Source organism: Coenobita brevimanus, chromosome 68 (genome assembly GCF_032717465.1).
Source record: "Coenobita brevimanus isolate Jiangsu-jjx chromosome 68, ASM3271746v2, whole genome shotgun sequence".
In the NCBI taxonomy this organism is placed as follows: domain Eukaryota; kingdom Metazoa; phylum Arthropoda; class Malacostraca; order Decapoda; family Coenobitidae; genus Coenobita; species Coenobita brevimanus.
This window is the reverse complement of record NC_137021.1, coordinates 8,289,560-8,302,519: the sequence shown is the minus strand read 5'-3', so window position 1 is coordinate 8,302,519 and position 12,960 is coordinate 8,289,560. Positions and strand designations below refer to the sequence as shown.

The window sequence follows — 12,960 nt, the reverse complement described above, 5'->3', positions numbered from 1 at the left end:
GATGGTTCCCTCAGTTTCATCTCTACTGTACTCATTAAAATTGTTGTGGATTTCATTCATTCTGGGTGCCTATATGGCCTCCCCAGAATGAAAAAGGGTTTTTGATCAGGCAAAACCCTCTATGTTTGTGTGTTTCCCTCCCAGCATGCCCCAACACAACACTGTGGTACTGTATATTCATTAGCACCATTTATTAAATAATCCCAACAGAGTGACATCCACCGCAAGCCAGCTGGCCAGATCACTCTAAATGAGGTGTGTCGTGTCACAAGATCAGAGGGTGCCCATACCTTTGAAGTCAACACTGGCAAAAAAACTTACTACCTCACAGCTGACAATACTGCACTCGTTGAGGACTGGGTTCGAGTGCTGCAGGTGAGATATTAAAGGAAAAGTAAAAAAATAAAAAATAAAGAAAGAAACTGCTAATCACATTTTAACCCCTTTTAGGTTTAGGGGCACATGTATAGGCTGCTCTAGTCTAGTACATTTAAAGTTGGATGACCAACCCATTTCTCTTGATGGCAGTACTTATCAAGAAACCTCCTATAATCTCCTGGAACCTATTCAAGGATGCCACTCAGACTGAGATGTTCTAACCATTAGATGAGGCATAATTTGTGTATGAATATTTCCAATGTGGGAGTACTGCCGTGAAGGACAGGGATGCAAACTGCTGAGCTTTGTTAGGGACGTCTTGGTCTGTGGGTGTAAGTGAGAAATTAGAAGTGGGGAGGCTCATTGATTGCTGAGGTAAGAATGAATGATGAAGAGTGTCAAGGCAGAAGAAAGTTGCTTAGATGTACATTAAGCAATAAGGAATGAACAGTAAGGCTGTGAAAGTAAAATATTGTTTAATTATTTAAAGCATGTTATTGATGGCCATAGGTGCAAAGGCCTGATATGAAGAGAGAGATGCGTAATTTTGCTGGGTGCAAGAGTTGTTGCATGAGAGTATGATAGTGGCCTCAGTGATGTATGGATGTGGAACTGGGTGAAAAATAACAGCTATAGAGATGGGAATGATAAGGAATGTAAATGGATTGCTTACAGTTGATAGGATAAAAAACAGTAATTAGTGAAAGATGTGAACTAAGCAAGTCATGACATAAAATGGTAGAGAAGAGTGTTGTTGTTGTTGTTGTTTCTGGGTAACACTGGTCTGTCTGGTCCAACAGATCCATCAACCATAGACAAGCAGCTGCCTCTGCAGGGTTGTTCTGTGCAGTGAACCAGTGTTTCTTTGTGGTGACAGTGCCTCACAACAGGGAGGTGTGGATATGAATGTGGAGGTTTTGTTCCTGGATGGACAGTGCATATGTATTTCTCCACCTTGCTAACAGGGACATCATAGTAGACCCCATATCATCCCATTATTTGGTTACCTGTATGGTTACCACTCTGTACTGTCAATGATTTTGTAAGTTGTTGGGCGTTAGGCTTGTCACTCATTGTAGAACCACTTGAAGTGGAAAAAAAGAGTAATAAGTAACTGAAAGGATGGGAGAAATGGGTAGAGAGGAGGGTGATTAGATGAAATGGTCATATGGAGGAAATGTTAATGAGACCAAAAGTGGGAGGTGAGTTAAATAATATGGTTAGTTATTTGGGTGAGAAGTTAGAGATGTAAGATAATGAAGGTTTTCGTCTCACCACAGCATCTTGGTGCCTTGGCTGGGAATGTTTCCTAAAATTTTACCATTGGTACTCCTATTTGTAATATGCACGTAAACTCAATTGAGGTGTATGAATGTAAGACAGTTTTATCCAGTGTTTTTACTTCATTTTAGCATACAGTGACTGTTTTGTTGGGCAACTGGTGTGATGGAATACCACCTGTGGATTGATAGTTGTGTTGTTATTTTGAGGTTTTGAGCACTAGTAAATTCTGTTGAAGAATGTCACTTTGGAGAAAGAGAAGATCTGTTGCTATTATTATTATTATTATTATTGCAGTATTTGTATATGAGTGGTATAGAGAAACACGAGTCTGAGACAGAAGTTAATCCTGACTAGTTTCACACAGATGCTTGTCCAGAGGAATGAACATTTCCTGGGTCTGGCTGCTGGATCACACTTTTAGTTAATCCTTAGTGTGCAAGTTGCTAATTGGTCCATTACCTTTCCCTCTCCGAACTGATCATTTGCGCTGCTATGTGAGACCACACCACGTGACCTACTCTTTTGTTCTTATTATTTATATTGTTTGTTATTATTATTATTACTTTTGATATTATTATTGTTATTTTTTATTATATTACTGCTATTATCTGTCTATAATAATTGCCCATTGCTGTTTGTACAAGGGGTTATTCAGTTACCCTTCCTGGACACCAGGAAGCAAAATGTGTTTAATGTATATCGGTCCTACATAAACTGAGAGTCTGCTGTATCATTGTTATTACTACAGTAAAAGTCCTCTCAATCAGCAGCTGGTCTTACAGTATTTCATGTCTTTAGGAGTGTCAACAGTATTTCATGTCTTTAGGAGTATCAATGGGGGAAGTGGAAATATGAACAAAATGCAATTAAACATTCGGTTGACACAAAGGAATCAACTTAGGAAATCAAATAATAAATTTTACTTTATGCTGGCTTACTTCACCGAATCTTTAAAGACGAGAATTTCATAAACTTTCTCAACAGTATACAGCAGAGACTAATCGTTCACACATGCTGAATTGTTGATATTGTTGGCCTCTGAGAAAGTGTCCTTACCCCTGATAATCAATAATAATACTACTAATAATGAACAGACTCATGCTGGGGGTAACACCTGGCTGGCACAGCGGATTTAAGAATTAATACGAAAGAACTGGCTTAAATACCAGTTGTGATTAATGTAAGAAGTTTGTGCAAACTAGGAGTGGCAAACTAAGGTAAGCACAATGTGGAGAAATTAAACACAAATCTACATTTAATTGAGCCCAAAGAGAAGAACTGTAAATTTATTAATTACAACAAAATGAATTTACATTACAAGAATCTCAAAGTGAATTCAAAATATCAAGCAAAGGAAATACTGTACTCTACTGTCACTCACACACTCAAACAATAGCTAAATAATCTTAAGCCTAGAAAAAACAAAGAACGAAAATACTGGTCAGTGGCGGAAATTGGGGCTTTAGCTGCGAAGAGTCTGGGCATCTGTCTGTTCGATGCGCTGTTAATTTGCACCATTGACGTCCACTGCTGCTGATCGCCAACTCGGTGGGGAGATGCGAGAATCGTAGAACTGCTAGAGATTGTAGCCGCTACGATGGGGGCCTTGCGTATCAACACTGCTCACGATTCCTCTACTTCCCGTGGTGGTCTGACACTAACTAACTAATGTTCCCATGGCAGGTACAGGAGCGTGAGAAATGGGCGTGGTTTAACTTAACGGCTAGAGAAGCAAGGCATGGGAATGAAAATTACACAAAAATATCACTTAGTGAAACGCACTGTCTATACATAAAGACGGTCACTTATGAAGCAGTGATGAATGTTATGAAAACTCTGTTTCAAATCTGAGTGCAAACACGAGCGGTTAACTGACTGAGCGAAGTTCTGTGGGTTTCAACATTGTTCAAGCATTCCCATAATAATGATAATACAATGTCACGAGTTGCCATAATAATACGATCCAGCAAACTCATGCCAAGGAGGTTTTCATAAACAGTCCCATGACAAAAGTTCCCTGCTCTTCCGGCATGTATGCTGAGCCGATCAGCCAATTTGACATTGTTAGTACTAGATCTAGTGCATTTCATAATAATATAGTGCCAATAAATATTAGATTTTCTTCTGTATCTAGCACATTCTGAAGTCCAATTTAGCATGAAAGTTTGAATAGTACCTACAGCATAGCAAGTTTTAAAGTTGAGCTTAGCGCTTTTGAAGATTTCTGCTTGCCAACACTGCTTATGCTGTTGGCCATCATGACTCGTAAGTGTCTGGCTTTGTGAGCGGGACCTTTCAAAAGTTTGGAAACCTTGTTGTGCTAAATATTATGGTCATCCACTCGTTCTCATGTTGCACTATGACCTCTGCTAGTGGAAAGCCTACTGGTGTTGTGAAAAAATGCACCCATAAGGTGCTGACTATCACCAAGAAGATTGAATTATTGAAAAAATTGGAGACAGCTCTTCCTAGGAAAAAGATAATGGAAGATTTTGGTGTGAGTTCTTCCACTATAATCAACAATAACCCGTGGATTGCAAGTCACATCTCAGGCTGGGAAGGGCCGTGTTGTGAGTCACAGCTAAGGCTGTGCTAACCTTCCAGTGGCTGTGCATCTCTGCCCACCCCCAAGCAAACTTATGCATGGTACCACACAGAGACAGAGAGAGAGAGAGAGATTTTTTTTTTTTTTTTACCAGATGATGCCCTGGATGTTTATCTTCAAGTTTATAATAAACAAAAACTTTTTTTTTTTTTCCCACTACTCTATCCCTGCACAAACTTAGCATGGCACAACACAAAGACACAGAGAGAGAGAGAGAGAGAGAGATTTTTTTCACCAGATGATGCCCTGGATGTTTATCTTCAAGTTTATAATAAAACAAAAATTATTATTTTTTTTAATGTTTTGCGCACCACAGGGGGGGATAAAAAAAAAAGTAATTGTGCAATCCGTGGGTTAAGAAACAGAAGGCCGATTTAGTGCTTAGGGTTGACCAATAATACTTGCTAGACTCTGTGATTGTACTGGGGTGACCGAGCATGATTGCTAGAAACTTTTTGGGAGGTTTTCCCAGTCATTCGGCAGTTTTTGCTCTTTCGGCACCTGCTTGGTCCCGAAGATACCAAATGAGAGGAATTTTACTGTATGAAGATGATTATTATTATCACCATTATTATTTCACCATCCACTCACTTGATCCAGTGCTTTCCTCTCTTCCTTCCTTCATTTTCTGTCTTTCTTTCCTTAATTCTTTCCTCTTCCTTCTGTCTGTGGGTGACTCTACACAGATTGGCAACCCAACTGGTTTCCTGTACACCAGGAAACCATTAACTATGCTGGGTGGTAACCATATAACCAAATTATGGCACCTGGTGGTTTAGTGGGCAGTTAAGGCTCTCCAGTCGGATTGAGCCAGTGCAGGTTTTTATCCAAAGGTTGTTTGGGTTTATTGCTCATGTAATATCATTCAGTGATGAGTGAGGCTGGTCACACTCATCTGAAATGTCAGGACTATCCCCGGGCTTCTACATTCCTCGTGGGGCAACACTTGATTAGATGATGAATGAATGAATGAAAGGTTAATATTACTGTTGTTATTATTATTGTTATTATTGGTGGTAACCATATAACCAAGTTATGGCACATGGTGGTTTAGTGGGTAATTAAGGTGCTCCAATCGGATTGAGCTTATGTAGGATTATATCCAAGGGGTGTTTGAGGTTTATTGCTCATATAATGCCACTTAGGGGTGAGTGAGGGTGGTCAGTCTCATCTTAAATGTCAGGACCAGCTTGCCTAGCTACGGGATCCTACACTTCTTAATGGGGTGACATAGGATTGGATGATGGATGGATGGATTATTAGGCCAAGAATAAGGTGTGTAGTCATGGTAAATGAGTGTGTAAGAAAGAGGTATAGGGCCTAACAAGACTTGGAACTGACAGATGATCAAGCTGGCTAAATGAAGTTTGTGCAGAGGAATGTATGACTAGGGTGTGGCAACCTTTTTTTTTTTTTTTTTTTACATGACAGTTGTTAGATTGACTGTCAGACAGGTGAGTGTGAAGCTACTTTCAGAATACTTTTAGGCCTATCAGGTGGAGCTAAGATTCTGGGGGCTTGAATGGTGAGTGAATGGATGTGTGCCTAATTCAGTTGGGCAAACTTTGGTTAGTATCTTATTCTGTAAATTTTTTTCTCTTTGGATCTTACCTCACGCCATCTTGGGGTGGGAAAGTAGATCTGGATGAAATTGAGGAATTATGATTGCCTGTAGTATCCATCCATCCATCCATCCATCCATCCATCATCCAATCCTATGTTGCCCCATGAGGAGTGTAGGATCCAGGGGCTAGGCAAGTTAGTCATGACATTTAAGATGAGAATGAGCCATTATTATTATTATTATTATTATTATTGTTATTATTAAACATTGTTATTATTATTAATTATTATTATTATTATTCTTATCACGATGTAGTGCTGCTCTCGGGTGTCTGCCCTTTCCTCTCCTCCCACTTTTCTTTCCTTCCTCTTCTGTCTTTCTTTACTTCATTCTTTACTAGTCCTTCTGCCTACGGGTGACTTTACACTCTCTCTTTTGTCTTTCTTTCCTTCATTCTTTCCTCTCCCTTCTGCCAATGGGTGACTGTACACTGAGTAACAAGCCAAATTATTTCTTGTACACCAGGAAACTATTTGCTACACTGGGTGGTAACCATATAACCAAATTATAGCACCTGGTGGTTTAGTGGGTAATTGCAACACTCCAGTTGGGTTGAGCCAGTGCAGGTTTATATCCAAGGGATGGTTGGGGTTATTTCTCATGTAATGCCACTCAGGGATGAGTGAGGCTGGTCACTCATCTTAAATGTCAGGACCAACTTACCTAGCTGCAGGCTTCTGCATTCCACACGGGGCAACGTAGGATTGAATGATGGGTGGATGGATTATTATTATTATCATCATGATTATTATCCTCACAGCCAACTTTTGCCTAATATTGAGCTTGCTTTTCAGAATGTGCTGCGACGAAATGCAACAAAGCTGCTCTTGAGTAAGGAGGACAACAAACCTACACTTCAGGGATGGTTAACCAAAGTTAAACATGGACATGCTCGGCGCTGCTGGTGTGTCCTTATTGGGAAGATGTTCATATACTTCAAGAGTCCTAATGATCAGGTTGGTTTTGAGTGTCAAGATACTCTGTTGTCGTTGTCGTGGCTCCCAGATCACCTGGACATTAATGGGAATCTGGCTATAGTACTTTAGCCAGACAATCACAATCTTTTGTTGAGTTTATTTTGAAGGATTGTTTATGTTGTGAGAGTGAGGTGCATGAGGTAAATATGTTGTAGTGTGAGGGGCTGCATTACAGTAAGGGCTTAATGCTGTGGATCATGGCTGATCATAAAACTGGAACCTGAGGATGTGTAGTGATTGGAATATTATGATTTTCTTTTTTAACTATAACCAGCTGTCTATATACAGTAATTCCATAACTGAATCAGTTGGTTTAAAGCTGTATTCTTTCATCATTATTTGTCTTTGTGGATTTTTCATTAAATCCTTCAGTGCAATGGTCATTTAATTTTCCCCTCCTTCTGCCTCATGATAATTTTATTCAGCCTAGAAAAGACTTAAAATTGAGCAATTTAGGCACAGTTCTCACCAACTGTTTCACTACTATGAGGCTGCCCTAAGACAGATACAGCTGTATGGGAGCAGCACAAATGAATTGCAGAGAGACATCATAATAACTGGGGGGGAGGGTTAACACTTTAAAGTTGAAAGTAAAGCATATCATCAGAGCTAGATGGATTTGCTCCCTAAAACAGTGCCCTTACTTTGGCTAGCAATAAGTTTTCCTGTGTGCTTTGTAATACTTAAAGGTTATGTACAATTAGGGAAACAGGCACTCAAAAGCTACAATATTGCTATGAAATTTCATAGTACTGTTAAGCATAAACAGTGTTCTTCTGAATAATGCAGATGATTTGTATTTAGCACTCAAAGAATTACAGTTATCTTGATTAATTTTGGAAGGGCTGAACATCCCTTCAGGTATTTGTTGTGGTGAGCACCAGGTTAATTTATTCATTGAAATACTAAATTATTTTATTCTTCAAATACTAAATTACTTTACTCAGGTAAGAAACCCTTCAGCAGTCAGAGGATTGGTCACTTTGAAGTCCCAGCAGTTGATGACATTGTTCATATCATGTGCTTACAAAGACATTTGGTACAAGGATTAATCTCTTATGTTGTACAGAATCCTATCAGTCAAATCAACATGCGTGATGCCAGGGTGGAAGAGGTGGAGCGAGTATCTGATTCTGAAGGGGAGGAGGCAACTGAGGACGATGCCACACGGGAGGATGTCACCATTGGTATATTTCCTTCGCACCAAGGACCCACCTATCTCATCATGCCCAATAAACAAGAGAAGGTATGCACACCTAGCCACAACATTTATATCTGTTTAATCCATAGGTATGTAAGAAACTATTTACACAGCATCACCTATCTGTATTTATTTATATTGTTTCAAAGTACTGCTTGAAAATGAACTTGCTGCAGTAAAATAAATACATTCATTTCTAAAGCATAACACCCGACTACAGATGCATGTCAAGTTTATTCATGAACAGATTACAATACTCTTTTCAATTTATCCAGGCCTAAAATTGCCATCACTCCATCTTGGATGCTGAGTGTTATAACAAATTAACACCAGAATATGATGCTAGTTATGAAGAAGCGCAGTGGAAAGGATGTAAAACCATAGTATTGCCTTTTTGGGCTAGGGGGCTATGTGAAATGAGCTGCAAAAGGTTGAAAATCTGGGCCAGGTTAAGGTGAAAGGACCATAGTACTTATGTGGTGAAATTCACACATTGCAGAATTGCATGGGCTGTATGATGTGACTAAGCCATCTCTCCACAGGACAATTGGCTTTACCACTTGACTGTTGTATCTGGCGGTGGCCCGAATGCAGGAACACAATATGAACAATTGGTTCAAAAGCTCATGGAACTTGATGGCGACCCAAGTAAGTTATTTTCAGTTGTTAATGTGTAGGGCTGGAAACCTGCAGTGGGTTAAAATGGAAAATTCCTCTAGACAGCAATAAAATTTAGTGACCATGAATAATTTATACAGGCTAACTAAAGGTGGATTAAAGTGGAAATTTGATAGAATAGACAAGGAGGGAGAGTCATTATGTACGTAGCTTATGATGCCATTAAGATGTACTGTACACATAGAAAGGAAAGACTAACTGCTCTTTGAATGATGAAAAGTGCATGCTGTTGCAATTCTTGTGTGTTGAAGTCAGTGCACCCAGATGATCATGTTAGTAAGAGAATCAACCCCATCAATGTAGTAGCACTTTTTTTCTATATAAACAATTTTATTAGGTTTATGAGAGATTTTTGAAGTAGGAGTAGATAGATACAACCTTCATTTTAAAACCTCCATGATACTAGGGTTGGAGCAGAAAGAATCAGCAGAAATTTCTTGGAGTTCTCTTTCCTTTACCTTAGCTATACAGAGTTAAAGAGATTTTTTGTTATTTTTCTACTTCCAAGTTGATGTGTGTATATATATATATATATATATATATATATATATATATATATATATATATATATATATATCTATATACAGTATATCTATCTATCTATCTATCTATATATATATATATATATATACAGTAATCCCTCAACTATCCAGATGTTCATTATCCGGATGTGTTCAGTATCCGGACACTGGACCTTGGCTCCATTAAACCATTATCCGAATTTATTTAATACTGTATTATCGGGATGTAAAAGTGTCCGAGAACTTCGGTCGGGCAGCTGACGTGTCCAAACATTGGCATCAAGGCCGCGGGGCTCGAGCCGTGAACGGGACGTAGTCTGTAATCCACAACCAGAGCTAAAATGTCCGTCTACCCCTGTACTGAATGGTCAAAATTGCGCACTCGTCCTATCACTCCCAGTGAACCTCCAGCACCCGTGTAATATGACTGCCCCGCAAGTGGTGTCAAAATGTCTGTGCGCATTTCCCACCGAATGTCTAATGTCGTGCGGCCCTGGGGGCTAAGTCTTTCCCAACCGCCACCTCCAGGGAACACAGACCACAAGCCACAAATACATGTTTGATGACAGTGGCCATCCACCTCTCTCTTGAAGGCCAAAAGTCACCCGGTCACAGTGCTTTGTGTTTTCTCATGGCCACTCGGTGTCTAACAGACCGCCAACCACGAGTAAATGTATGGCAAAAGAGCCCATCCGCCTGTTGACAGAAGGGGGAGAATCCTGCCCACAGCCTCGCCTCTCTCCCCCCTCCTCCTGTCCCTCTCTGTACCCTCCCGGCTCCCCCCTCACTCCCTCAGTTCCTACCCTCATCCGTGGTGATAACATTGTCTCGTAGGTAGGTAGATGGGGGCGCCCACCATCCACTCACTCAATGTAGTGCTGCTATCAGGTGTCTGCCCTGCCCTCTCCTCCATCCATGTTTCCTTCCATCTTCTTCTGTCTTTTTTTCCTTCATTCTTTTCTCTTCCTTCTGCCTATGGGTGACTTTACACTCCCTCTTCTGTCTTTCATTCCTTCATTTTTTCCTCTCCCTTCTGCCTGTGGGTGACTCTACACTGAGTGACTAGCCAAATGGTTTCCTGTACACCAGGAAACCATTTACTATGCTGGGTGGTAACCATATAACCAAATTTTGGCGCCTGGTGGTTTAGTGGGTAATTATTGTGCTCCAGTCGGATTGAACTGGTGAAGGTTTATATCTAAGGGGTGATTGGGGTTTATTGCTCATGTAATGCCACTCAGGGAGGAGAGAGGCTGGTCACTCTCATCTTAAATGTCAGGACCAACTGCCTATCCCCAGGCTTCTATGCTCCTCATGGGGCAACGTAGGATTGGATGATGGATGGATGGATGGTGAGTTTTCAAATTTTTTTTTGCAATATATTCGACTACTATTGGTTGTATGGAAATTCCGAGTTGACCACAAGAAAGCTCATGAAATTCTGCTTAACTGTTGGAAGATGCTAGCAAATTTTGAATTAGTATGGTAGTAAGTTATATGAAGGTAAGTTTTACTCTTGAACACTTTATTCCTGCTTGAATTTCATACTCTTACTTGTCTTCTTTATGTATTTTTATTAGCTTATAGTATAAACAGCAGCGAAGATGATGGTATATGATTTATACCAATATGACCAATTTACAGCGGCATATTTGGCCTTGGATTTTTTTTTTTTTTTTTTAAGCCCTCGGAGCAATCACTCATCACACAACAGATTTTCAAACCGTCGTCAGTTTTTTTGTTGATTTTTGTTGTTTATGCACTGTTTTCATGATGTTTAACATTAGTATGGATAATCCTATGTGTTTTCTGATGTTTAAAAATGGCAGATTGATGTGAAAACAGTGCCAAAATTAGGAGGAGTACTTTTCATACAGTTGTGTATAGGTCAGATGTTTTTTTGGTTTTCAGTGTTTTTTTTTTCTTTTTCATGGTTTTCTTGGTGTTTTGCATTACCTTGGATATTCCTGTGTGTGTTTTGATGTCTAAATATGGTAGATTGAACTGAAAACAGTGCCAGAAATAAGAGGAGTACTGTACATACAGTTGTGTGTAAGTCGGGTGTTTTTCGGTTTTCAGTGTTTTATTTTCATGGTTTTCTTGGTGTATAGCATCTTTGGATATTCCTATGTGTCTTTTGATGTCCAAATGTGGCAGATTGACCTTAAAACAGTGCCAGAATTAGGAGGGGTACCGCACCTACAGTGGCGTATAGGTAGGGTGTTTTTTGGTTTTAATTTTTTTTTTTTGTTCCTGGTTTTCTTGGTGTTTTGCATTACTCTGGATATTCCTATGTGTGTTTTGATGTCTGAATGTGGCAGATTGACCTGAAAACAATGCCAAAATTAGGAGGACTGTCTATATAGTGGTGTATAGGTAGGGTGATTTTCATTTTTTTTTTTTTTTTTTTTTCCCCAAATGTGGCAGATTGACCTGAAAACAGTGGCAAAATTAAGGGGTATTGTACATACAGTGTTGTATAGGTAGGGTGTTTTTTGGTTTTCATTGTTATTTTTGCATGGTTTTCTTGGTTTTGAAAATAATTTTGGATAATACTATATGTTTTGACGTTAAAGTATGGCAGAATGACTGGAAAACACTGCCAAAATAAGGAGGGGTACGGTACAGACAGTAGGGTTTAGGTAGGGTGTTTTTTGGTTCTCATTGTTTTTTCTGCATTGTTTTCTTGGTGTTTAGTATTACTTTGGATATTCCTGTGTGTGTTTTGATGTGTAATTATTCCTGGATGACTGGAAGACACTGCCAAATTAAGCATACTGTAGGTACTGTACAAATAAGTTAGGGATAGGTTGGAGGTGGGTATAGGTAGAGTCTGGGTGTGGTAACGGAATAGTGTTCGTTATCCAGATGTTGCCACTACCCAGTCATGCTTTTGGTTCTATTATGTCCAGATAAATGAGGGATTACTGTATATATTTTATAAATTTGTGGTAGGTGGGGGAGCTCACCTCACTTGATGTAGTGCTGCTGTCGGGTGACTTCCCTTTCCTCTCTTCCTTCCTTCTTTCCTCTTTTGCCTTTATTCATTCTTTCTTCTTCCTTCTGCCTTCGGGTGACTTTACACTCCCTCTTCTTTCTTTTTTTCCTTCATTCTTTCCTCTTCCATCTGCCTATGGGCGATTCTACACTGAGTGACAAGCCAACTGGTTTCCTGTATACCAGGAAACCAAAATACCTGTACTATGCTGGGTGGTAACCATATAACCAAATTATGGCGCCTGATGGTTTAGTGGGGAGTTAAGGCGCTCCAGTCAGATTGAGCCTGTGCAGGTTTCTATCCAAGGGATGGTTGAGGTTTATTGCTTATGGAATGCCACACAGATGAGAGGTTGGTCACTCTCATCTTAGATGTCAGGACCAACTTGCCAAACCCTGGGCTCGTACGCTCCTGATTGGGATAAAACTGAAGTAGATGATGATGATGATATAGATAGATAGATAGATGGGTTGATAGATATATTTATGTAGTGGTAGATGAGGGCGTTCACCATCCACTCACTTGTAGTGCTGCTCTCGGGTGACTGCCCTAGATAGATAGATAGATAGATACAGTAGATAGATATGTTGTGGTAGGTGGGGGCACTCACCATCCACTCACCTGATGTAGTATTGCTCTCAGGTGACTGCCCTTTCCTTTCTTCCTTCCTTTTTTTCCTTCCGTCCTCTTCTGC

At 39.8% G+C, this 12,960-nt stretch overlaps 1 protein-coding gene across 1 annotated transcript in view; it reads left to right on the top strand.

Moving 5' to 3' along the window:
* LOC145405833 (uncharacterized protein CG43867) overlaps positions 1-12,960 on the top strand; it is a 329,511-nt gene that overhangs the window by 215,934 nt on the left and 100,617 nt on the right. Inside the window, exons 13-16 of the mRNA XM_080277076.1 lie at positions 211-375; positions 6,686-6,847; positions 7,938-8,114; positions 8,612-8,717. Of these exons, the coding sequence (XP_080133202.1) occupies positions 211-375; positions 6,686-6,847; positions 7,938-8,114; positions 8,612-8,717 (610 nt within the window). The remainder of the gene's footprint in view (positions 1-210; positions 376-6,685; positions 6,848-7,937; positions 8,115-8,611; positions 8,718-12,960) is intronic.